A 25,671-nucleotide genomic window follows, 5' to 3' on the forward strand; every position below is an offset into this window, starting at 1 on the left:
TCAGACTGGCCCCACTCCAGCCATTGTGGCCATTTGGAGAGTGAACCAGTAGATGGAAGACTCCTCTCTCTCTCTCTCTCTCTTTCTTTCCTCTATCTCTCTGTAACTCCACCTCTCAAATAAATAAATTAAATCTTAAAAAAAAAAAAAAAGGAATACATACCAAAAATGAATATATATTTAAAAATGTTGATGATTAAGGAAAAGCAGGTTGAATTTAAGAGATTAGCTTATGTAGGAACACTCTATGGAGACAAGCATATCTGGACTTTTAGAGGTTGGGATTTCTAATTATTTCATCTACTTTTACTTTAAAACTCACTTGGGGGAAGATAAAAAGACACAATTTAATTCCCTCTCTTGTGACTGTTTCTCCGTTCACAAAAATATGAGAAAGAGCAAAAGAAAAGAGGGTAATAAAAATAAGTAAAAGTAGTTTTCAGAGAAGGTGTTGTTTTACAGCAGCTGCAGCCCTCACTTGGGATGCTCACATCCATATCAGTATGCTGCCTGGAGTCCTTGCTGCTCTGCTTCTTCTTCTTTTTTTTTTTTTTTTTAAATTTTATTTATTTATTTGAGAGGCAGAGTTACAGACAGCGAGAGGGAGAGACAGAGAGAAAGGTCTTCCTTCCGTTGGTTCACTCCCCAGATGGCTGCAACAGCCGGAGCTGTGCCGATCCGAGTCCAGGAGCCAGGAGATTCTTCACAGTCTCCCATGTGGGTGCAGGGACCCAAGCACTTGGGCCATCTTCTATTGCTTTCCCAAGCCATAGTAGAGAGCTGGATTGGAAGAGAGGCAGCGGCACTAGAACCGGCACCCCTATGGGAGCCAGCGCTGCAGGTGGAGGATTGACCTACTGCACCACAGTGCCAGCCCCCGCTCTGCTTCTAATCCAGCTTCCTGCTACACCTGGGAAAGTAGTAGATGAAGGCTCAAGAACTTAGGCCCGAGCCACCGATATAGAAGACCTAGATGGAATTCTGTACTCCTGGCTTCAGTCTGGCCTAGCCTTGGCTACTGTAGCCACTGGTAGGTAAACCAGCAGATGGAAGATCTCTCTTTCTCTCTCTCCGCCCCCCCTCTCACTGTCACTCTGCTTTTAAAATAAATATGTCATTTTTTAAAAAGGAAAGAAATGAGGGACTGGCGCTGTGGTTCAGAGGGTTAACGTCCTGGCCTGAAGTGCCAGCATCCCATATGGGCGCCAGGTCAAGACCTGGCTGCTCCACTTCCAATCCAGCTCTCTAATATGGCCTGGGAAAGCAGTGGAAGATGGCCCAGGACCTTGGACCCCTGCACCCATGTGGGAGACCCGGAGGAAGCTCCTGGCTTCGGATAGGCACAGCTCTGGCCGTTGCAGTCAACTGGGGAGTGAAGCATCGGATGGAAGACCTCTCTCTCTCTACCTCTCTCTCTCTACCTCTCCTCTCTCTGTGTTAACTCTGACTTGCAAATAAATAAATAAATCTTTAAAAAAAGGAAAAAAAAGGGGTCTGCACCGCGGCTCACTAGGCTAATCCTCCTCCTGCAGCACCGGTACCCCGGGTTCTAGTCCCGGTTGGGGCGCCAGATTCTGTTCCGGTTGCTCCTCTTCCAGTCCAGCTCTCTGCTGTGGCCTGGGAAGGCAGCAGAGGATGGTCCAAGTGCTTGGGCCCTGCACCCACATGGCAGACCAGGAGGAAGCACCTGGCTCCTGGCTTTGGATCGGCTCAGTGCGCTGGCCGTGGTGGCCATTTGGGGGGTGAACCAACGGTAAAAAAAGGAAGATCTTTCTCTCTGTCTCTTTCTCTCACTGTCTAACTCTGCCTGTCAAAAAAATAAAATAAAATAATAATTAAAAAAAAAGGAAATAAATGAAAGATTTCCTGATATAGCTGAACTACTGGAAGGTATATGGAAAGGAGAAATATTTTACATTAGGTGAAATTTTGAATAACAGAAAACAGGAGTTCCTGGCTTGACCCAAGATCAGAAGCAGATTAGGACAGCAAGGGAATTGCTAGGAAGAATATCCACAGTGACCACTAGAGGATGCCAGAGGTTTACTATGACAGGATGGTTGAAAAAGATTTAAATAGAGAACATAATATAGTAATTATTATACTTTCTTTGATGGCATCAAGATCCAAGCTCAAAATAGAAAACTACCTTTAAACTAATTTAATTTCAACACCTTAAATACGCATATGCCACTAATTTTTCACAATTTACTCATCTTTAGAAAATCACTTTTTAAAAATATTAGTTATCGGCCAACGCCGTGGCTTAATAGGCTAATCCTCCGCCTTGCGGCGCCAGCACACCAGGTTCTAGTCCTGGTCGGAGTGCTGGATTCTATCCCGGTTGCCCCTCTTCCAGGCCAGCTCTCTGCTATGGCCCGGGAAGGCAGTGGAGGATGGCCCAAGTCCTTGCGCCCTGCACCTGCATGGAAGACCAGGAGAAGCACCTGGCTCCTGGCTTCAGATCAGCACAATGCTCCGGCTGCAGCGGCCATTGGAGGGTGAACCAACGGCAAAAAGGAAGACCTTTCTCTCTGTCTCTCTCTCTCACTATCCATTTTGCCTGTCAAAAAAAAAAAAAAGTTTAAAAAACAAAAACAAAATAATAATATTAGTTATCTATCTATCTATTTATTTATTTATGTGAGTTAAAGAGAGAAGGAGACACAGAGAAAGAGGAGAGATCTTCCATCCATTGCTTCACTTCCCCACATAATCTCCCAGTAGCCAAGGCTGGACTAAGCTGGAGCCAGGATCTTTTATCTGGGTCTCTCACATGGGTAGCAGGGATCAAGCACTTGGCAATCATTTGCTGCTGTTCCCAGGTTATTAGTAGGGAGCTAGATCAGAAGTGGAGCAGCCGGGACACCAAATGGCACCCATGTGGGATGCTAGGGTTGCAGGCAGAGGCTTTACCTAATATGCCACAAGGCTGGCCCCCAGGAAACCAATTCTTATGGAAATATGACTTCACATAGTTTACTTATCAGTTTAAAAATGAGATCATTCATATATAGAACAGGCTCTGAATAGGAGATACTGGTCGCTAAAGGCTATCTCTGGTCCATGAGTGCCAGTATTTCATTACTGTACACAATCACATAATTGGTTGCTACCTGCCCTGATTAGCATTACACATGAAAATCTTAACAAATGCTTAAAACAAGACAAATACTAACATTTTAAAAAGCAATTGAAGAAAAAAAAAGTAATTGAGAAGGAAACTTGGGACCAAAAAAAGTGCTTTATGATGTTTTTTACAAAATGTAACTTTGACTTACTGTTCAAGGTTGAGCTTATTGAATATTTCCACTGTTGTCTCTAAAACTTTATCAACATAGTCCACACGATCAGGGTAACATTTCATGGCAAGATTAATGAGAGAGACTTGTAAAGATACAACATCCTCTGATGGCATGTCTTGTCTAGACTGGAATATTTAGAAAACCATATAATTTATTTCAAAACTATCTACAGCAGAGTTGTTTCAAAGTTTTGAGAACTCAGAAGAAAAGCTAAACAAACCTGTATCACTGTAGCCACCTGCTGTGAAAATATGTCAAAAAGTTTAATATCTGCTGGGATTCCAGGTCCATCTTCACGGTGGGCAAATAAAGCTAATCTAAAAAAGAAAATTTTTATTTTTAAAATAATACAGGGATTTGGGTAGTGGGTATCACAAATGACATTTTCTTCTTTATTACTTTTCTGAATTTTCCAAATGTACTTCTAGAACATTAACAAAGGTTGTTAAAAGAGGATACTGAATGTAGCTGATTATTCCTTCAACTTATTTTTAACAACAGCTTTGCCAATGATATCTTATTTCACTGGCTTTCTTACTTTATACCATACTAAACAGATATCAACAGGCTGATTTCCTCACTCTTTGAAGCCCCATTAAGAGATATGGATAGAAATACACTAAAGTGACATATTCCATGGCCTTGATTTAAATGAATAATCTATAAAAGATAAAAAGTACATAGACTATTTAAAAATACTGCAGTTTTACTACTATAAAAATTGAAACACAACTAACTCCAAAAGTAATAATGCTTAATTACCACTATTCTAGTGTTAATATACTATTTTTAAGTAGTATCTTAAGCTATTCAAAATAATGTCTACTCCATTGTTTTTATCTATCACAGTCACAACTACATACACATTTTGTTACACACAGAAGACTCACAACTGTCAGAGATAGCTAAGCGACATCACATTCAACACAGGAAAATCCACTTACAAGTACTAACTTCCTTTAAGATTGGGCCACTGTGCCTGCAATTCTGGCTCCCTAAAATTAAATTTATATTTTGGAGAATTCCATCTTTAAAACTAATAACTTAATATACTAGTTTAAAACATAAACTAAAGGTATTTGCAGAAATAAATCTTTGCTTGGGTTTCTGGCTTCATACTGACAATGATATATATGTTCTTTAGTAGGACACACATTACATACAACCATGCAGCATGGTTGCCAGGCACTTATTACAGCCATTATCAAAGGCCAAGTTTTATAATTTTAACCAATCAAGACCAGTGGCTTAAAAAAAAATAAAAATTTAAATGTGATACACTAAACACATTAGAAAATCTAAAGTTTTATAAGAAAATGTGGTAACAGTGATTAATTTTAGTTTACCTTAATTCTTAATCAACTATATGTTATGTCTACCTAGTAAAGACTCAATATGAGTCTTCATCCCCACTGAAAGATAATTTGCATCGCGGTACAAAAACTAAGTTTATTCTTCAGTGATCTTTGGATTTGTAAGACTAAATGATGGGTATATACAATGTCTGCACATGTCAATGAATTAAAATAGATTAAAAAGTGCTCATTATCTCTACATGTCCTGCACAATTAAATACTCTTACTCACATAGCTGAATTATTTATGGTATAATTACATTAAAATCACTGATATAATAAAGATGTAACAGCAACAAATAATTCACAAAATGTGTTAAATTCATTACTTCTAAGCCAGAACATTTGTCTTCAGAGTAGAAAGGTCTTACCTGTCAATTAAAGCAATGATTATGTTTTTCACATTTACATTTTGGTGTAACTCAGCACAGGCCCGGAGAAAAGGATTCAAAGTCTGGAGGTGGAATTCATCAGGAAAAACCTGAAAATCAAAAACACATGACTAATACAAGTAAAAATTAAAAATACTTCACAAAACAGTCTGAACTCACATATGACATTTAAAATTTTATCTGTGGAAAACCTCATTTAAATTTTATTCAACTAAACTCAAGTATGTTACTTTTGAACCTCTCTAAACAGTTGCCCAGATAGAAATATACCACTAGTTAAAGTACTCCTATAATTAAGCTAAATCTACTGAGACCTAGAAAACTTGGCGATTACTCTTCCTTACATTTTGGGGAAAAACCACATTAATACAAAAAGAAAAAAAAAGTTATTTGTTGGAGTAAGGAGAATTCTTTAATCAGAAAAGTTTATTTATTTTCTTTTTTGTCTAGATTTTTAAAAAAATAATGACAGCTATCATGGGCCACACTAAAAAATAAATGTTCCCACCTACCTGAATAATACATTCCATGAGATATTCTTGAGCCAGAGCATCCCTACAATTTACAACTTGTTCCAATATGCCAGTCAAAACAATCTTAAAAAGCAGAGAGAGGGAGGTTAACAAAAAACAATAGAATTTCAAAATCCTAAACTGCTCCTCTAACGATACATTTGAACTACTAACTCGAAAATCATATTTTAGATTTTCCTCACCCATAATTTATTTCTAAATTTTACAATTTTACAAATGTTTTAAATACAAAATCCTAGGTTCCTAGTTAGTAAAAGTCATATAGAAAGAAGCCCACTTTATCAACGTTTTTTCTTTATGGTTTGTGCTTTTTTGTCTGTACTAAGAGATTTTAATCTAATTCAAGATCATAAACATTTCTCTATTTTCTCCTAACAGTTTTAGGTTTTAGATTTTAAGATGGATCTCTGATCCATTTTTAAGAGATTTTTTTTTACATAGCATAAAGAATGGGTCAAGGTTGAGCTTTTACATTTTTATTCCAAAGCCATGTTTAAAGGTCCCCTTTGGGGTGCCATGTTGTGGCACAGTGGTTTAAGCTGCTGCCTGTGAAGCCAGCATCCTATATGAGCACCAGTTTGAGTCCTAGCTGCTCTGCTTCTGATCAAGCTCCTTGCTAATGCACCTGGAAAAGAAGTGGAAGATGGCCCAAATGCTTGGGCCCCTGCACCCATGTAGAAGACCCAGATGGAATTCATGGCTCCTAGCTTCAGTCTGGCCCAGGTCCAGCCATTACAACCATTTGGGGACTGAACCAGCAGATGGAAGATTTCTCTGTCTCTCCCTCACCCTCTAAAACTATGCCTTTCAAATAAATAAATCTTTAAAAAAAAGTTGCCTTTGCATCTTTATCAAAAATAACTGGTCATATGTATGTGGGTCTACTATGGATTATCTAACCTAACAATCAGCAGATATAGCTCTCTGGCTGTTTTTGCAAATCTAGTTTTATTGGAACACAGCCATGCCTATCCATTTCCATATTGTCTATGGCTGCTTTTGTACTGTATCTACCAAGTTTATCAGTTGTAAACAATATGGCTTGCAAAACCAAAAATATTTACCATAAAGTTCTTCAGTTGGTTTTTTTTTTTTTTTTTTTGCAAAACTGCTGAGGCTAGTTAGGTTCTTTGTTTTTTCATATAAAATTTTAAAAATCAGCTTGTTGATTTCTACCCAAAAAAATGCGGCTGGAATTTTGAATGAGATGATACTAAATCCATAGATAAATTTAAGGAATACTGCTATCTAGGCAATACTGAGTCTTCTGATACACAAACATGGTATACCTTTCAGTTTATTTAGCCATTTTAAAATGTTTTTCAACGTAAGTTTACTTAGCAAAAGTATTCTTATTTTAAAAATCAGACTTCTTACAACATAAGATGACAAATAAAAAAATATACACCTGTTTATAACGTTCCACATTTACACCTTCCAACTGACTGAGGCGCACCAAATTTGTTCCCACTAAAATTCTCAGTTCTTGTCTTTCTCGTTCTCTTTTTTCTCTATCTCGGCTATGACCCTGATGTTGCATTCGCACCCAGAGCTTGTTCATTTCTGCAAAGTTGAGTAGTACAAAGTCCATAGAATCACCAATATCTCCGGTTGTTTCCTCACTGCAAAGAAATAGTTGGAAAAATCTTTATATGGTATTTAAATTACAGGAACAACTTACTACTATCTCTTCTCCTTTTTTGTATTTCCTTCTTACCTCGTATACACCAACAGTTTATAAAAACCACAAGTTCCTTGGCTTTTTGTTAAATTTCAGGGGAAACAGACCCTTTGGGGGGAAAGTGCCAGGAAAAGGACCCAGGTCAAGTTTTAAGGGACAAAATTATCTTCCCCAACTCCCCATCCTAGGCCAGTGGACTTGCTCTTATGGCAATTTCTTTTTAAAAGGAACTGATACACTGACATCAAAACCAGACAAGGAGACACATGTTTGCACTCACTTCCCTTGTCAGAGAGTCTAGGGTCAAGTCCTGGCTCTGCTTCCAATTCCAGCTTCCTGCTAATGTATACCCTGGGAGGTGGCAGGCGATGGTTCAAATAGCTGTGTCTGTGCCACCCATATGAGAGACCTGAACTGTTCCCAGCTCCAGGCTTCTGATTGCCCTATCCCAGGCTGTTGCAGGCATTTGGGGAGTGAACCAACAGATGGGGGCTCTGTCTCTCTGGCTTTCAAACAAAATAACTTAAAAAAAAAAAAAGACAAGAAAAGCTAAAGGCCAATATCCTTGATGAACACAGATCTGCAAAATCCTCAAAATTCGCAAACCAAATCCAACAGCACATTAAAAAGATTATTCAGGGCTGACGCTGTGGTATAGCCCATAAAGCCACCACCTGCAGTGCTGACATATGAGTGCCAGTTCAAGTCCTGGCTGCTCCACTTCTGATCCAGCTCTCTGCTGTGGCCTGGGAAAGCAATAGAAGATGGCCCAAGTCATGGGCCCCTGCACCCACATGGGAGACCTGGAAGAAGCTCCTGGCTTTAGATTGGCTCAGCTCCAGCCATTGAGGCCATCTGGGGAGTGAACCAGCAGATGGTTCTCCTTTCTCCCTCTTCCTCCCTCCCTCTCTCATTTCCCTTTCTCCCTCCCTCCCTCCCTCTCTCTCTCTCTCTGCCTCTGCCTCTCTGTAACTCTGATTTTCAATAAATAAATAAATCTTAAAAAAAAAAAAACCTCTTAAAGAGCAGATATTATCAATCTTTAAAAAAAATAAATAAAAATAAAGAGATTATTCACCATGATCAATAGGATACATGCCAGGAATGCAAGGATGGTGATTCAACATACACAAATCAATAAACCTAATATACCACATTAACAGGGCAAAAACTATATGATCATTTCAACAGATGCAAAAATAGCATTTGATAAAATTCAATATTCTTTCTTGATAAAAGTTTTGAACAAATTAGATACAGAAGGAATACACCTCAGCATAATAAAGGCTATAAACATACATAACAAGCCAACAGTTAACATCATATTGAATAGGCAAAGTCTTTCTAAGATCTGGAATAAGACAAAAACACCGAATTTTATTCACCATAGAACTGGAAGTCTTAGCCAGAGTGACTGGCAAGGGAAAGAAACAAAAGGCAGCCACACTGGAAAGGAGGAAGTCAAACTCACCATTTGCATGACATGTTCTTACATAAACCTCAAAGACTCCACCAAAAAATGACTAGAAAAACTAAATTCAGCAAAGCGAGAGGATACAAAGTCAACATATAAAAAGCATTAGCATTGTAATACACCAATAACAAATTATCTGAAAAAGAAATCAAGAAAGCAATCCTGTTTCCAATAGGTACAAATAAAATAAAATATCTAGGAATAAATTTAACCAAAGAGGTAAAGCGTATAATGAAAACTCTAAAACACTAAGGAAAGGAATAGAAAAAAAGAGGCCAGTATGTGGCCGAGCAGGTTAACCAACATCAGCATCCCCTTTCAGAGTGCCAGTTGCAATTCCAGCTACCCTACTTCCAGTCCAGTTCACTGGTAAAGTGGAAGGGCAACTGATGATGGCTCTAGTACTTGGGTTCCTGTCACCCACTTGGAAGGCCTAAATAAAGTTATTGGCCCCTGGCTCCCGCCTGGCCCAACCCCAGCTGTTGTAGCTTTTTTGGGAGTGAATCAGCAGAAGAAAGAACTCTATCTCTCCCTCTCTCTCTCTCTCTCTGTTGCTCTGCCTTTTAAATAAATTAATCAATCTTTTAAAAAAGAAAAAAGCTGAAAAAGATATAAATAAATGGAAAAACACTCATTGTGAAAAACAGTATGGTGATTACTCAAAAGTTACCATGTGATCCAGCAAGCCCACTACTGGATATATATCCAAAGGAAATTAAATCACCCTGTCAAGGAGACATCTGCACTCTCACATTTATTGTTTGTTTATTCACAACAGCCAAGAAATGGAAGCCTAAGTGTCTATCAACTGGTGAGTGAAAAAGGAAAATGTGGTACATATACATGATGAAATACTATTCAAACATTAAAAAGGAAAAAATCCTGTCATTTGTAGTGTAGAACTGGAGATCATACTGTTAAGGGAAATAAGGCAGAGAAAGACAAGTACCACATGACCTCACTCCTGTGTGGAATTTTAAAAAGATCAATCCCATCAAAGTTGAGTAGTATTTTGGTAATCAGAGGCTTGGGAGAAAAAGGGAGAGGGTGGGGTAAGGAAAGGTTGACTAATGGGTACTAAATTATAGAGAAGGAAGTTCTAGTGTTATATGGCACAGTAGGGTAACTATATATAATTTAAGTTAAATTCTTCAATCCAGGGACCTGTCACAATTTCACTAAGTTGTATGAAGACCACTGATAGCTAAGCAACTGCCACTGCTAGGGATAAAAAGTATGGTGGGGGCTGGTGCTGAGGTGTAGGTTAAGCTTCCACCTATGATGCTGGCATCCTATATGGGCACTGGTTTGAGTCCCAGCTACTCCATTTCCAATCTACTCCCTGCTAACGGCCTAGGAAAGCAGTAGAAGATGGCCCAAGTCCTTGGGCCCCTGCACCCACATGGGAGATCCAGAGGAAGCTCTTGGCTTCAGATTGGCATAGTTCTGGCCATTGTGGCCAAATGGGGAGTGAACCAGCTGATGGAAGACCTCTCTCTCTCTCTATACCTCTGCCTCTCTGTAACTCTGCCTTTCAAACAAATAAATAAATCTTTAAAAAAAAAACCCTACATATTCTAGATTGACCAGCAGCCCATAAACTACAAAAATAAGCTGGTTCATAAAAAAAGTTAAACATACTTCTACTTTATTATTTGATCCTAAGTATAATTTTTAAATTTAACCAATTTTAAAAGCCATACTTTGGGGCCGGCACTGTGCCGCAGTGGGTTAACGTCCTGGCCTGAAGCACCAGCATCCCATACAAGCGCCAGTTCTAGTCCCGGCTGCTCCTCTTCCAATCCAGCTCTCTGCTATGGCCTGGGATAACAGTAGAAGATGGCCCAAGTCATGGGCCCCTGCACCCATGTGGAAGACCCGGATGAAGCTCCTGGCTCCTGGCTTCAGATCGGCACAGCTCCAGCCATTGCGGCCATCAGGGGAGTGAACCAGCGGATGGAAGACCTCTCTCTGTTTCTACCTCTTTCTGTAATTCTTTCAAATAAATTAAAAAAAAAATAAATCTTAAAAAAAAAGCCATACTTTAAAAGACTATTTAACATATTGGGAAAATGCTTTCATTATATTAAATGAAAAAAGTAGGTTCATGTGGCTAGTGCTGTGGCATAGTGGGTAAAAGCTGCTGCCTGCAGTGCCGGCATCCCAGATGGACACTGGTTTGAGTCCCAGCTGCTCCACTTCCAATCCAGCTCTCTGCTATGGGCTGGGAAAGCAGTAGAAGATGGCCCAAGTTCTTGGGCCCCTGCACCCACGTGGGAAACCCAGAAGAAGCTCCTAGCTCCTGGCTTCGGATCAGCCCAGCTCCGGCTGTTGTGACCATTTGGGGAATGAACCAGAGGATGGAAAGATCTCTCTCTCTGCCTCTGGCCCTCTCTCTAACTTTGCCTTCAAATAAATATATAAATCTTTAAATAAAAAAAAAGGAAAAGAAAAAAAAAAAGTAAGTTCTAATAATCCAAAGACATAATTTGCTTTGAATCATACCATATACACTGAGGAGTTCTTTATCACAAAGGAAATCTAAATACAAATGCTACCAACAGTTAACTGACATTGGAGAAATTATTGATATTAAGCCGGCGCCGCGGCTCACTAGGCTAATCCTCTGCCTGCGGCACCAGCACCCCGGGTTCTAGTCCCAGTTGGGGCATCAGATTCTGTCCCAGTTGCTCCTCTTCCAGTCCAGCTCTCTGCTGTGGCCCGGGAAGGCAGTGAAGGATGGCCCAGTTTCTTGTGCCATGCACCCGCATGGGAGACCAGGAGGAAGCACCTGGCTCCTGGCTTTGGATCGGCACAGCGCACTAGCTGTAGCAGCCATTTGAGGGGTGAACCAACGGAAGGAAGACCTTTCTCTCTGTCCCCCTCTCTCAATGTCTAACTCTGCCTCACTGTCTATAACTCTCCTCTCTGTCTCTCTCACTGTCTAACTCTGCCTGTCAAAAAAATAAAAAATAAAAAATTGATATTTATTATTTCTGTACTTTAATGCATTTTTATACACTCTATAACAAAAAATGCCACTAAATTAGGAAAAAGATACTTACTCTGTTGGCTCTCCTTCATCAGGTAAGATGTTTCTAGTACATTGAAGAAGATAATTTCGAAGAAATAAACCCCTTAAGGGATGTTGCACACCACGGCACATTTCTACCAAATCTTTTAAAATGTCTTTCCTGGATTGAGGAAATGACTTGACATATACAACTCCAACTGTGATCAACAGATAACTGGAAGAATTATAAAAAAAATATTCGATTAGAAACAAAATATTCAAGGGCTGGCATTGTAGTGTAATCGGTTAAACTACTCCCTGGCTGCTCCACTTCCAATCCAGCTCCCTGCTAATGCACCTGGGAAGGCAGCGGAGGATGTTCCAATTGCTTGGGCCCCCGATACCCACATAGGAGACCAGGAAGAAGCTCCTGGCTCCTGGCTTGGCCTAACCCAGCCCTGGCCTTTGTGGCCATCTAGGGAATGAACCAGTGGATGGAGGATCTCTATCTCTACCTCTCTAACTCCACCTTTCAAATAAATAAAATACACCTTTGAAAAAAAAAGAAATAAAGTGTTCAAATCAAGAATTTGATTAGGTGGGGCCGGCGCTGTGGTGCAGCGGGTTAACGCCCTGGCCTGAGGCGCCAGCATCCCATATGGGCAACAGTTCTAGTCCCGGCTGCTCCTCTTCCAATCCAGCTCTCTGCTATGGCCTGGGAAAGCAGTGGAAGATGGCCCAACTTCTTGGGCCCCTGCACCCGCATGGGAGACCCAGAAGAAGCTCCTGGCTCCTGGCTTTGGATCAGCCCAGCTCCAGCCGTTGCGGCCAATTGGGGAGTGAACCAGCGGATTGAAGATCTCTCTCTCTCTGCCTCTCTCTGTGTAACTCTGACTTACAAATAAATAAATCTTAAAAAAAAAAAAAAAAAAGAATTTGATTAGGTTCAAACACATGAATATAAAATAAATAAACAAAACAGGAACTGTGTGGTTTTATTCTGCATGATTAAAAAATATCATTTTATTTAAAATACAACCACTGACTAACTCCTAAAAATAAATATATAGTAGTCTCCTCTTACTCCTGGGGAGATGCATTCCAAGATTCCCACTGGATGCCTGAAACCATGGATAGTATTTATTTTCCATACTTACATAACCATAATAAAGTTTAATTTAAAAATTACAAATGGTAAGAATTTAGCAACTAATAATAAGACAATTATAACATACTATCATAATTGTGATGATATGATATGCACAATGCCTACAAGATGAGATGAAATTAGGTAAACAACATAGACATTATGAGGTAGTGTTATAGTACGTAAGGGTTACTTGAATACAAGCATTGCAATGATATAACAGTTGACCTGATAACCAAGACGGCTACTAATTACTAATTGGCAGGCAGGTAGCATATACAGCATGGATCACTGGACAAAGGCATGATTCATGTCCTAAACGAAATTTCATCATGCTACTCAGGATAGCACACAATCGAAAACCTATGAATTATTACTAGAATTTTCCATTTAATATTATCAGACTGCAGATGACTACCAGTAACTGAAACCACAGAAAGAGAAAAACTGGAAGGAAGAGAAGGAGAATGACTACCATATGGCTCTAGATCATCTTTAAGCATATTAGAAACAGAATAGTAGTTAAGACGTTAAAATAGCATGTTCTTTTTTTTTATTTCCAAAATTTCTCAGACATCTATAAAAGTAAATTTGGGGGCTGGGTTGGTTCCCATCTATGACACTGGCATCCCATATCAGAGTGCTGGTTCAAGTCCTTGATACACTTCAGATCCAGCTTCCTGTTCATGTGCCTGGGAAGGCAGAAAAGGATGGCTGCCACACAAGTAGAGGACATAGTTGGAGTTCCTGGCTCCTGGCCTTGGCCTGGCCCAGCTTCAGCAGCATTTGGGGAGAGAACTAGCAGATGGAGGATCTCTCTCTCTCTCTCTCTCTCCTCTCTGATTCTCTGCCTTTCAAATAAATAAATCTTTTTAAAAAAGTAAAAAATAAATTTACTCTAAAATCTTAAATAGCAGAATATCTACCAAAATGTTAACCTCAATTTGTTAAGAAATTAAATAACACTGGCTTAAAAAAAATGTTGCTAATTATATAGACAAAGAGGAAATAAAAAAAAAAAAAAAGTCCTCAGATTCTTCATTACTTACAGCCTTGGGATAATGTTTCCAGCATATTGTACAAGTTCATAGAGATCTGCCACTTTTCTTCCTTTGGCAAACTCATCTGTAAGGTAGACCTCTAAGTAGTGCAGTTCATCAGAAATAGCCATATCTTTCAATTATGATTAAGGACAAAAACAAAAAAAAGCCAATCTAAGTACAATTAATTTGTTGGAGTCACTAAACCTAATGGGTATCTATTATAAATTTTTGTCTTTAAGACAGAGGGTTGAAAGTATAGACAGAATTTCAGTTGGGCTTTCTATACTTTAAAAACATACTGTGGTACAGCAGGTTAAGCCACCAACTAGGACCCTTACGGATCCAGCTTCCTGCTAATGTGCCTAGGGAAGGCAATGGATGACGGTCCAAGTACCTGGGTTCCTGCCACCAACATAAGAGACCCAGATGGAATTCCTGGCTCATGGCTTCAGCCTGGCCCACATATGGCTGCTGTGGGCACTGATGAGTGAATTAGTAGACGGAAAAATCCCTCTTTTTGTCACTCTGCCTTTTTTTTTTTTTTTTAAAGATTTATTTATTTATTTGAAGGCAGAGTTACAGAGAGGCAGAGGCAGAAAGAAAGAGAGGTCTTCCTTCTGCTGACTTCCCAACTGGCCGCACCCATCTGAGCTGCGACAATCTGAAGCCAGGAGCTAGGAGCTTCTTCCAGGTCTTCCATGTGGGTGCAGGGGCCCAAGGACTTGGACCATCTCCCATTGCTTCCTGTCATACTATGTTAATGGGTTTTAGAATGGCAAATGATTTAATTCCTTTCCATTTCAGAGTCCCACATGGCAAAATCAAAGCATTAAAAAAAACAACCGCCAAACAGCCTCATATCCTTCATGAAGAATTTGAAAACAGATATGACAACTGCCCACTTACAGAAGTTTAAGCACAGAAAAGGGGTATCCTTAAAGTTTTTCTTTTTCTCATTTAGCACATCTGCATGGAGTACCATTTAAGACAATGAATAATGGAACTCCAGAAAAATATAATAAAAAACAAAATTAGCCTTATCAAGAAATGAGTATAAACTAGGGTAGACATTGGTGCAGCAGTTAAGATGCCACTTGGGATGTTCAGATTCTGTGTCAGAGTGCCTGGTCTGAGCCCTGGTTCTTCTGCTTCCTATGCAGCTTCCTGCTAATGTGCACCTTGGAAGACAGCAGATAACGGCTCAAGTACTTGGGTCACTGCCACCACTGTGGGAGACCTGGATTGAGTTCCAGAATCCTGGTTTCAGCCTGGCCCAACCTCAGCTGTTGGAGGTATCTGGGGAATGAACCAGCAGATGGAAGATCTCTCTTTGTGTCCATATCTCTGACCTTCAAATAAAATGAAAATAAGTAAAAAATTAAAAGAAAAAGAAGTATAATCCAAATGTTTATTCTTCAACATTCAAAAGATACAAAGTTCATAGTAGCTCTTTGGTGATAACATAGAAGTCCGCAGTTCACCAAGCATATTAGAAGCGTGTTTCAGAGCATCCATGAGCTTGTTTTTATCCTATAAAAATACCAAGAGAATTGATGAGAATGTGTACTTCAAATAAACATTTATCTTGGCTACATAAACCATTTACATCAAAGATTACTTACATAGTTTTTAAAGTACACACCATTTAAATTGCTTTAATCACATAAAAATCAACCTTAAATAATTTCACCTTCTCTCTACCAAAATGAAAAAGATGCACAATTTCTCACCAGGCCTGCAAAGCTTGGTAGGACCTTCATATCCAGAGCTGCAAATTGCCTGGTATAATTCTCATCTTTTCAACATCTAGAGATTAGAAAACTCTATCTGTTAATTCACATTTTACCTGCAATCAAGAGGGCTGGCACACTCATTCTTCCAAAACAGCTACTATCATATAACAAAGGCTCTGTCACAGGTTAAAGACTCTTTGGCACTATCAGGAGTGACTACCCACATAAGTTGGCTTTCCTTCAGTATCCTTCAAATCTTCACAAAACCCAGTATGTCCCACTCTACTCATAAATGAAGACAATTCCTTGAGATACAAAAAACTCTACCCAAACATAGAAAAAGAAACAAGCAATAGCAAACCCATTTTCTCCATTCCAAGATTATTTTTCTTTCCAAATTTATTTGCAAGGAAACCAATACAGTAAAATACAAGAGCATATTACTAAACTTTAGAAACTAAAGTACTTTACAAAAGTAAAATATCATCATCATTGTGGCCAGCGTAATGGCACAGCAGGTTAAGCTGCCATTTGTGATGCCAGAATCCCATATGCACACCAGTTCAAGTCCCAGATGCTCTACTTTCAAACCAGTTCCCTGCTATGCACCTGGGAAAACAACAGAAAACCTGAGTTATCTTGGGTCCCTGCCACCCATGTGGGAGACCCAGATGAAACACTAGGCTCCTAGCTTCAACCTGGCTCAGCCCTGGTAATTGCAGCCATTTGGGGAGTGAACAGCGATGACCAATCTCTCTCTCAGTCTCTCCCACTAATTCTATCTTTCAAATGAATAATTTTAATCCACAGGATCTAAGTATAGTATAGTATCTACACAGATTCTCTTCTACCCTCTCTTGTAAAATACAAAAATACACATAAGTTTAATTTTTAAATTGGCTTCTCGAATAAATATTATCTATTCAGGATGGAAATGACAGTTTTCTAAATTTTCAGGAAAAAAGTTGAATAGTTCAAAATGAAAACACCTAAATTCATTCATTCAACAAATGATTATTGAGACCTATGTATTTCAAATACTCCACAGATTTGAGGAATGGAACCAAAGAGACTAGTAACTCAGGCCAACAGTGTTGTTATTTTTTAAAAGGCAGGGTCTCTTGTTCTCATGAGCTTACTTACTTACTTGTTCTCACGGGCCAATCGTAAAACTTAAGTGTATGTGTGAGTAAACATGCTCTCTGTTGGAATTACTTGACATAGTACATCAGAGAAGTGGAACAGAAGACAGGTGCTGATGGACACTGAAGATTAGATTTAATTTACCAGAAGCAGGAATGCCCATAACTTTAGAAAACATTGCAGATGCTTCTTTAGGAACCTGAAGACTTCGATTGTGCCTCCCACATTTTCATTCTTACCAGGCATCTCTTCATTTGGAATGACTGGACTTTCACAGCCTGTATGGCTTCATCCAAGAGCTTTTCCTGCTCATCCTGAGGTGACTGCTGTGTTGTAGGCTGAAAAAAAAAATTACTCCCATTAATGTTTCAGAAGACCATTCTTTTAGCAAATCAGTTATTTCTATAGTTCCAACCATACTCCCTCTCCAAGACGTTCCACAAAGGCTCATTCCAGCTCTACATTTGTCAGTTTGTGACAGCTACTAAAGTTAACAGCGTAAGACTGTTGAAGCAGAACAGTAATGTAGTCAAAGAGCTGCTTCTTTCTCAAAAACTGATTCAACATTCCTATAGTAGTTTGGACTTTTGAGGTGCTAGCAATTTGTTAATTCTTAGTTTAAGGAAGAGTTTACGAGAACACTGACCCCACCCAGAGACAATATACAACAATGAACTAAACAGCTTGGAAATAAAACACAATGGGTTGTCAAAGAGTCCACGGAAAATGTATATTACTAGGGGCTGCCATTGTGGCAGAGGGGGTTAAGCTGCTACTTGCAATACCAGCATTCCATACCAGAGTGAGCAAGTTACAGCTGCCCTGCTTCCAATCCAGCTCCCTGCAAAAGTACCTAGGACAGTGGTGGAGGATGGCCCAAGTGCTTGAGTCCCTGACACCCACATGGAAGACCTTATGAAGTTCTGGGCTCCTGGTTTTGGCCTGCCCTGGCCCTGCCCTTGCAGCCATCTGGGGAGTGAACCAGCAGTTGAAAAACCAATCTATCTCTCTCTCTCTCTTTCTCCCTCCCTCCCCCCAACCCCATCACTCAGCCTCTCAAATAAACTCATTGAATTATGCAGAATTCAAAATTTTTCTGCACCAAAATTAACTCATATTAACCTGTCATGTTTCAACAGTTTGAGGCCTTAAGAATAATATATCAGTTTGAAATAAGACATCAGAGAAACATGAGAGAGAGGGAGAAACAGAAAGAGATTTCCACTCAGTGGTTCACTCCTCAAATGGTTGCTCCATCTAGGACTGAGCCAGGCTGAAGTCAGGAGCCTGAACTCCACCCAGGTCTCGCATGTAGGTGGCAGGGGTCCAAGTATGTGGGCCACCTTCCACTGCTTTCCCAGGTACATTAGTAGGGAGCAGGACTGCAAGTGGAGCAACTGGGATACAAACTGGTATTCATATGTAATGCCGGTGTTACAGGTAGCAGTTTAACCTGCTATGCCACAATGTCAGCCCCGATTTTTATCTTTAATTTCATTTTTCTGCAAACCTTTTGAAGCTCTTCATGGCTGAAATTATTATTAATGACTAGTAGAAAATGATAAGGAATACTCACATCACACAGCTCATTTCAAATACACAAATCTACTCTCTTTATCATCAGCAAAAATCCATTTGCAAAAGGAATTAGACCTCCCTGTCAGAATATAACCACTCCTTCATGCTGCATAAACAGTATCTAAGCCTCTACCATAGACTACATCACACTATAATTATAAATTTTGGTCATTTTTTATATCCTTGACCTGAAACATAATGGATACTTCATGAATGTTCAATGCACAAATGAATAAGTTCATTTTGCAATGTTTTTACGTTATATGTTTAATTTATTTTTAGCCAAAGAATCAACAGATTAATAAATAAACGAACTGTGATATATATATATATAAAACAGAATACTATTTAGCCATGAAATACTGACATGATATACAAATGAACCTAGATAACATTTTATATAAAAGAAGTCACACATAAAAAGGTCTCAAATTGTATGATAACACTTAAATGAAACATCTCTAATGAATAAATCATTCATAGAAACAAAGTAGACTGGTGGTTACCAGCAGCATGAGTGAGGGAGAAACTCGATGGGTATAGGCTTTCTTTTGAGGTGATGAAAATATTTTGGAACTAAACAGAAGAGGTGGTAATTGTACAATACTGCAAACGTACTAAATGTTACTGATTGTTCACTTTCAAATAGTTAACTTACATAATACCCGTTTCACATTTAAAAAAAATAATTCTTAAAGATAGAATGTGTCCTATACAATGAGTTCCAAAGGCAGAGAGCAAAGGCTTACACAAACATGAAGGTAAAATTCAATCTGTTCCATTATCCAAGACAATCAAAACAAAAAAACTTCATTTTTGAGATTAACAATGAAACATAAGCTTCACAAAACCTACTTCTAAACTAGAATAGTTTATTAAAACTGAAAACTCTCTTTACTTAATTTGGGGGAAAAAAATGAATTCAATAATAAGCAATGATGCCACACATCTCCGTTTATTTTTTTTCCTATGACAAACTGAGTTCCCATGCAACCACTGTTCCTCAGAAGTAAAAATAAATCTAAGAAAAAGATGCCCTTTAAACTTCACTTAAAGGAAACAATTTCTACAGAAACTCTACTACCATAAAAAGCTGGTTTCATGGGTAAGGAAGCATTTAAGAATATTAACTTAATGAAATTTACAACTCTTCATGGTCTAGTCCCTTTAACTATAGTGAAACCAAGCTATCATTTGAATTTTAGTTTGGCTTCTAACCTCTTGATGTAATAGAGTTAACAGTAATTATAATCTGTGGATTTCACTAAGTTCAAAAGTTCAACTTAGCAATAAGTAATGATACATCAAGATATTTTTATATTTTTCTTACTGTGATAAAAGCCATAAAATCTACATTTTAACCATCTTCAAGTGTACAGTTCAGTAGCAGTAAGTGCATTCACATTGTTGGACAGTTATCACCACTATCCACAAGCTCCTGGTGCCAGATCAGCCCAGCTCTGGCCTTTGTGGCCATTTGGGGAGAGAACCAGCAGATGGAAGACTTTTCTCACTGACTCTCCCTCTCTTTAACTCTGCCTCTCAAATAAATAACTCTATAAAACAAAAACAGAAACAAAAAAGACTAACTGCCACCTAGGCCAATCTACTTTCTTTCTCTGCTTTTGACTCTTCTAGTTACCTGATACAAATCAAATCACACAATATTTTTTCTTTTGTCTGGTTATTTCATTTAGCATACTGTCTTAAACACAGGCTATAAATGAAATAAAGCTATCATAAAGAAATGTACTTTTACATATTACTTAGACATATAGTTATACTACAAATGGCTTTGTGTTTGTTTATTTGAGAGAGAGAGAGTATGCTCCCATCTGCCAATTTACTCCCCTAAATGGCCACAATAGCACCTGACTGAGTGAGGCCAAAGCCAGAAGCTAGGAATACAATCCAGGTCTCCCACACAGGTGGCAAGGACCCAATTATTTGAGCCATTACAGCTGCCTCCCTGGATCTGCAGGGAGCTAGAATCAAGAGCCAGAGGGGCTGGTGCTGTGGCACAGGCTAATCCTTCACCTGCGATGCCAGCATCCCATATGAACACTGGTTCTGGTACCAGCTGCTGCACTTCCAATCCAGCTCTCTGCTACAGCCTAGGAAAGCAGTGGAAGATGGCCCAGGCACTCGGGCCCCTGCACCCACATGGGAGACCTGGAAGAAGCTCCTTGCTCCTGGCTTCGGATCGACTTAGCTCTGGCCATTGTGACCATTTGGGGAGTGAACCAGCAGAAGGAAGACCTACCTTTCTCTCTCTCTCTCTCTCTCTCTCTCTCTCTCTCTGCCTCTGCCTCCCTGTAACTCTGCCTTTCAAATAAATTAATTAATTAAAAAAAAAAAAAAGAGCCAGAGGACAGTATCAAATCCAGGCACTCAGATATGAGATGTGAGCATGTCCTAACTACTAGGCCAAATGCCCATCTCCAAATGTCTCTGCTAAGGGCTACTCTTTTTTTTTAATTTTTTTTTTTTTTTTTTTTTTTGACAGGAAGAGTGGATAGTGAGAGAGAGAGACAGAGAGAAAGGTCTTCCTTTTTGCCATTGGTTCACCCTCCAATGGCCGCTGCGGCCGGTGCACTGTGCTGATCTGAAGCCAGGAGCCAGGTGCTTCTCCTGGTCTCCCATGCGGGTGCAGGGCCCAAGCACTTGGGCCATCCTCCACTGCCTTCCCGGGCCATAGCAGAGAGCTGGCCTGGAAGAGGGGCAACTGGGATAGCATCTGGCGCCCCAACCGGGACTAGAACCCGGTGTGCCAGCGCCACAAGGCAGAGGATTAGCCTGTTAAGCCACGGCGCCAGCCCTAAGGGCTACTCTTGAGGCCCTTGCTGAGAAGTTTTGCATACAGTAAGATCAATTATAGCATAATTTGCCATCATTAAATATAAGCCAGATAACCAACATCTTCACACATGTGACACTGGTCTTCAATTTGCAAATGACTCTGTATCTATCAGGTAAGAGAAAAATGTAAATATTAGAGAATCAAGATCAAAATAACATTTGTGATTTGCCCATTTTAGCTTGAGACCAGAAACAGCTCTTTTAAGTCTACACAGATATAAGGTACAGAGAAAAACAAAGACCATCATGAACTGATCACTGATACAACCACTCTCCATTCAAACGACATGCTTTCTCCCCACCTTTTATAAAACAGGTATAATAAGAGTACTTGCATCAGGGCCAGTGCCGCGGCTCACTAGGCTAATCCTCCACCTGCGGCACCGACAACCCAGGTTCTAGTCACGGTTAGGGCGCCAGATTCTGTCCCGGTTGCTCCTCTTCCAGTCCAGCTCTCTGCTGTGGCCCGGGAGTGCAGCAGAGGATGGCCCGAGTCCTTGGGCCCTGCACATGCATGGGAGACCAGGAGAAAGCACCTGGCTCCTGGCTTTGGATCGGTGCAGCGCACCGGCTGTAGCAGCCATTTAGGGGCTGAACCAATGGAAGGAAGACCTTTCTCTCTGTCTTTCTCTCACTGTCTAACTCTGCCTGTCCAAAAAAAACCAAAACAAAACAAAAAAAAAAAGTACTTGCATCACTGCTATGATAAATAAATGAAATGACACAGGTAAAGCTCAAAAATGTGTCTAATGGCCGGCGCCGCGGCTCACTAGGCTAATCCTCCGCCTTGCAGCGCCGGCACACCAGGTTCTAGTCCCAGTTGGGGCACCGGATTCTGTCCCGGTTGCCCCTCTTCCAGGCCAGCTCTCTGCTGTGCCCAGGGAGTGCAGTGGAGGATGGCCCAAGTGCTTGGGCCCTGCACCCCATGGGAGACCAGGATAAGCACCTGGCTCCTGCCATCGGATCAGCGCGGTGCGCCGGCCATTGGAGGGTGAACCAACGGCAAAGGAAGACCTTTCTCTCTGTCTCTCTCTCTCTCTCACTGTCCACTCTGCCTGTCAAAAAAAATGTGTCTAGCACTTAGTAGTAAGCAAAAAGTGTTTGAATTGTTACTATATACCTTTTAGATACAAGCAATTGTCTACAGCCTTTTTTTTTTAAGATTTATTATTTGAAAGGCAGAGTTAGAGAGAGGCAGAGACAGAGGCAGAGGGAGTCTTCCATCTGCTGGTTCACTCTTCAAACGGCCGCAATGCCCAGAGCAGTGTCAATCTGAAGCCAGGAGCCAGGAGCTTCTTCCAGGTCTCCCAGGCCAGTGCAGGGCCCAAGGATTTGGGCCATCTTCCACTGCTTTCCCAGGCCATAGGAGAGAGCTGGATCAGAAGTGGAGCAGCCGCAACACGATCCAGCACCCATATGGGATGCCAACACCGCAGGTGACAGCTTTACCTGCTACACCACAGCGCTGGCCCCTGTCTACAGCCATCTTAGCAGCCTATTTCTTGGTCAATTTCCCGCTCATATGCTATAGATGTAATCTGACAATACAACACAAATCAATCATATAGGGGCTGGCGCCGGGGTGCAGTAGGTTAATCCTCCGCCTGCGGTGCTGGCATCCTATATGGGCACCGGTTCTAGTCCCAGCTGCCCCTCTTCCAATCCAGCTCTCTGCTGTAGTCTGGGAAAGCAGTAGAGGATGGCTCAAGTGTTTGAGCCCCTGCACCCATGTGGGAGACTGGGAGGAGGTACCTGCCTCCTGGCTTCAGACTGGCACAGTTGTGGCCATTGCAGCCATCTGGGGAGTGAACCAAGGGAAGGAAGACCTTTCTCTGTGTCTCTCCCTCACTGTCTGTAACTCCACCTCTCAAATAAATAAATAAAATCTTAAAAAGAAAAAAAGTTGTTATTCTTAATACCTCTACACAAAGGCTTATAAAAAATCAATCATATAATGTAAACTAATCTCACAAAGACAATTATTATGTTAAGGAAATGATGATTTGGCACAAACTAACAACTGAAACAGGGGGAATTAAAGACATGCAATGGGAACTTCAATACCAGACTGGAACTAATTTTCAATACTTCTCCCGAGGAATCCTGTGGTAGAGCACACCATGCACATTCACTCCTATGGCTTCATTAATGGAAATAATCTTTCTTCTCCACGGGAGCCTCAGTTCCCAAATTACTTCCTATGGTCTTTACCAAGCAAAACTCTTTCTCCCTCCCTCCAAGACCCCAAAGCACCAAGTTGACAGTGCAAGCAAAGCAATCTTCACACCACGTGACCGTAAGTTCCACAGGCATGTCTTCCCAAGTGAACTGTGAAGTTTGACCACATTTGCAATCAGTGCCTAGTACAATCTATGACACTGAAGGAACACGCATATTTGATGGACTGAACTGGATCCTAGAATTTTAGGACTGGAAAGGGCCAAAGAGGCCAACACTTGTTTTCAGACGTAAAAGCGAGATTCAAACAAGACTGAGTGACCGCCGTTTGTGACAGGTCTGATACCCAGTTTACCTTTCCCAATAAAATTTATGAGGACAATACTGTGTCTGGCTTACTGCTCCAAACTGGTTCACCTATTTCAGAACTGGGGTGTATAACAGAATTTCAATCAAGTGCTTTTCATTACAAAACCCTATAAAAGCAGAGAAACATACAAATCCTAAAGTTAAGGTTTTTAATTAACTTATTTGAAAGGTAGAGTTACAAAGAGACAGAGAGGTCTTCCATCTGCTGGTTCACTCCCCAAATGGCCACAACAGCCAGAGGTGGACCAATCTGAAGCCATGAGACTGGAGCTTCTTCTGGGTCTCCTACACAGGTATAGAGGCCCAAGGACTTCTACTGCTTTCCCAGGCCATAGCAAAGAGCTGGATCAGAAGTAGAACAGCCAGGACTTGAACTGGTGCCCATACGGGATGCCAGCACTACAGATGGCAGCCTTACTCACTACACCACAGCACTGGCACTAAAGTTAAATTTTTATACTGGTCTTATATCAATTCCCAATTGTAAAAATTCTTGAGAAATAAGTAAAATCACTTTGTATGGCAACCTAAAGAACTATACGTCAAACATTTAGTTGCTTTCTGGAATTAACAATCTGTTTCCAGGCTTACGGAAGCCTGTCTGCAAAGTGAATAATGAGATAATTAAAACTGACATACAGTACACCATCATCCAAAACCATTATTTACCCAGTGCAGGTTATGTCAAATGCTCATAAAAAGCAAGTGACAACTTGCCTTTGTGGCGACTAGACACAAGCATTCACATTTTTAGGAAGTTCAAGTTTATTGGCCAACAGCCACACCACGATGTGCTGCCATTATGAAGAGGTTTTAAAGTGACTATTCCAGCAAGTGAAATTCTTGGATTCCATCAATGGGGAAAACAAGAGCGCCAGGATGCCCAGTGAACAAACGCTAAAGGAAACAAGCATTCTCCTTTCCGAGTGTCAGGATTAGTGGAAGACTGCATGAATCCTTCCCGGAAAATCACGAAAGCAGGTCCCTAGAATTCGCGGACAAACTCGGCAGCCTAAGGGGTCCAAGCGCCCAAGAAAGGCCGGCACACTTCGCAGCCCCTACGGGACGAATTTCTTGCACAGGAAAGGGCGAGTGGCCAATGGAGCACAACTAACTGAGCACAAAGGTGGAAACGCAACATCTGGGCGGGTCCCGGCACCACCTCCAAGCCTCAGGCCCTCCGCATGCCCCCGACCCGGCCGGACGCTCGGACCTGGGACTCTGGCTTCCCTCTTGACAGGGAGGTGGCCGGTTCCACTGAGAGGCGGCCTCAGGTCTTTCAAGGACCCTCCAAAGCCTACAGGTCGATACAGCCTCTCGGTTCTCTCTCTGTCTCAGATCAACGGCCGCAGCCAGGAGCCGCCGCCCACCCCTGCCCGGATCTGCCTGCTCGCGGCCTTCCGCGGCCTGTCCCCTATCCCGAAGGCCAAGTCGAGCTGGTCTTAGCCCCGATCCGGCCGCAGGGACTCCCCTCCCCACCCTCGGGGCTCCAGGGTAACGAGAGCCAACAAGGGCTGCAAGAGAAGGCTAGGCCCGCGATCTGCCAACCCTTCAGCACTCACCATGGCGACTCCCCCGAGCCTGCTGCAAGCAGCACCTACCCCGCGCGGAACCTCCCGCGGTCAGGTGACGCTGCGGCCCCTTCAAGCCCCGCCCTCTCTAGCCCCGCCTTCCAGCCGGGGAGACAGCTCCTCCATTGGCCCGCTTCTAGGAACCCAAGTCTCGCGTGTTTATTGGCCCATGCCACTTAACGCTGGACTGACAGGCTTGGGCGCCAGCCGGTCTGTTCCCACGATGTGACAATAGGCCGGGTGTTTCAAGGCAGGGGCGAGCTCTCCAGGGCACATTCGAGACAGAAGGAGGGAAAGG

The 25,671-nt window shown here is 41.2% G+C and overlaps 1 protein-coding gene across 1 annotated transcript in view; it reads right to left on the reverse strand.

Annotated features, from left to right (window-relative positions):
• VPS35 (VPS35 retromer complex component) overlaps nucleotides 1-25,557 on the reverse strand; it is a 38,436-nt gene extending 12,879 nt beyond the window's left edge. The window contains exons 1-10 of the mRNA XM_062175790.1: nucleotides 25,365-25,557; nucleotides 17,058-17,156; nucleotides 15,376-15,472; nucleotides 13,949-14,072; nucleotides 11,805-11,987; nucleotides 6,993-7,206; nucleotides 5,564-5,647; nucleotides 5,031-5,140; nucleotides 3,526-3,622; nucleotides 3,282-3,430 (exon numbers count right to left, since the gene is read on the reverse strand). Coding sequence (XP_062031774.1) covers nucleotides 3,282-3,430; nucleotides 3,526-3,622; nucleotides 5,031-5,140; nucleotides 5,564-5,647; nucleotides 6,993-7,206; nucleotides 11,805-11,987; nucleotides 13,949-14,072; nucleotides 15,376-15,472; nucleotides 17,058-17,156; nucleotides 25,365-25,367 — 1,160 coding nt within the window. The 5' untranslated portion in view covers nucleotides 25,368-25,557. The remainder of the gene's footprint in view (nucleotides 1-3,281; nucleotides 3,431-3,525; nucleotides 3,623-5,030; nucleotides 5,141-5,563; nucleotides 5,648-6,992; nucleotides 7,207-11,804; nucleotides 11,988-13,948; nucleotides 14,073-15,375; nucleotides 15,473-17,057; nucleotides 17,157-25,364) is intronic.
• Nucleotides 25,558-25,671: the final 114 nt, after the last annotated feature.

The sequence above is a fragment of the Lepus europaeus genome, chromosome 19, assembly GCF_033115175.1.
Source record: "Lepus europaeus isolate LE1 chromosome 19, mLepTim1.pri, whole genome shotgun sequence".
NCBI classification, from domain to species: domain Eukaryota; kingdom Metazoa; phylum Chordata; class Mammalia; order Lagomorpha; family Leporidae; genus Lepus; species Lepus europaeus.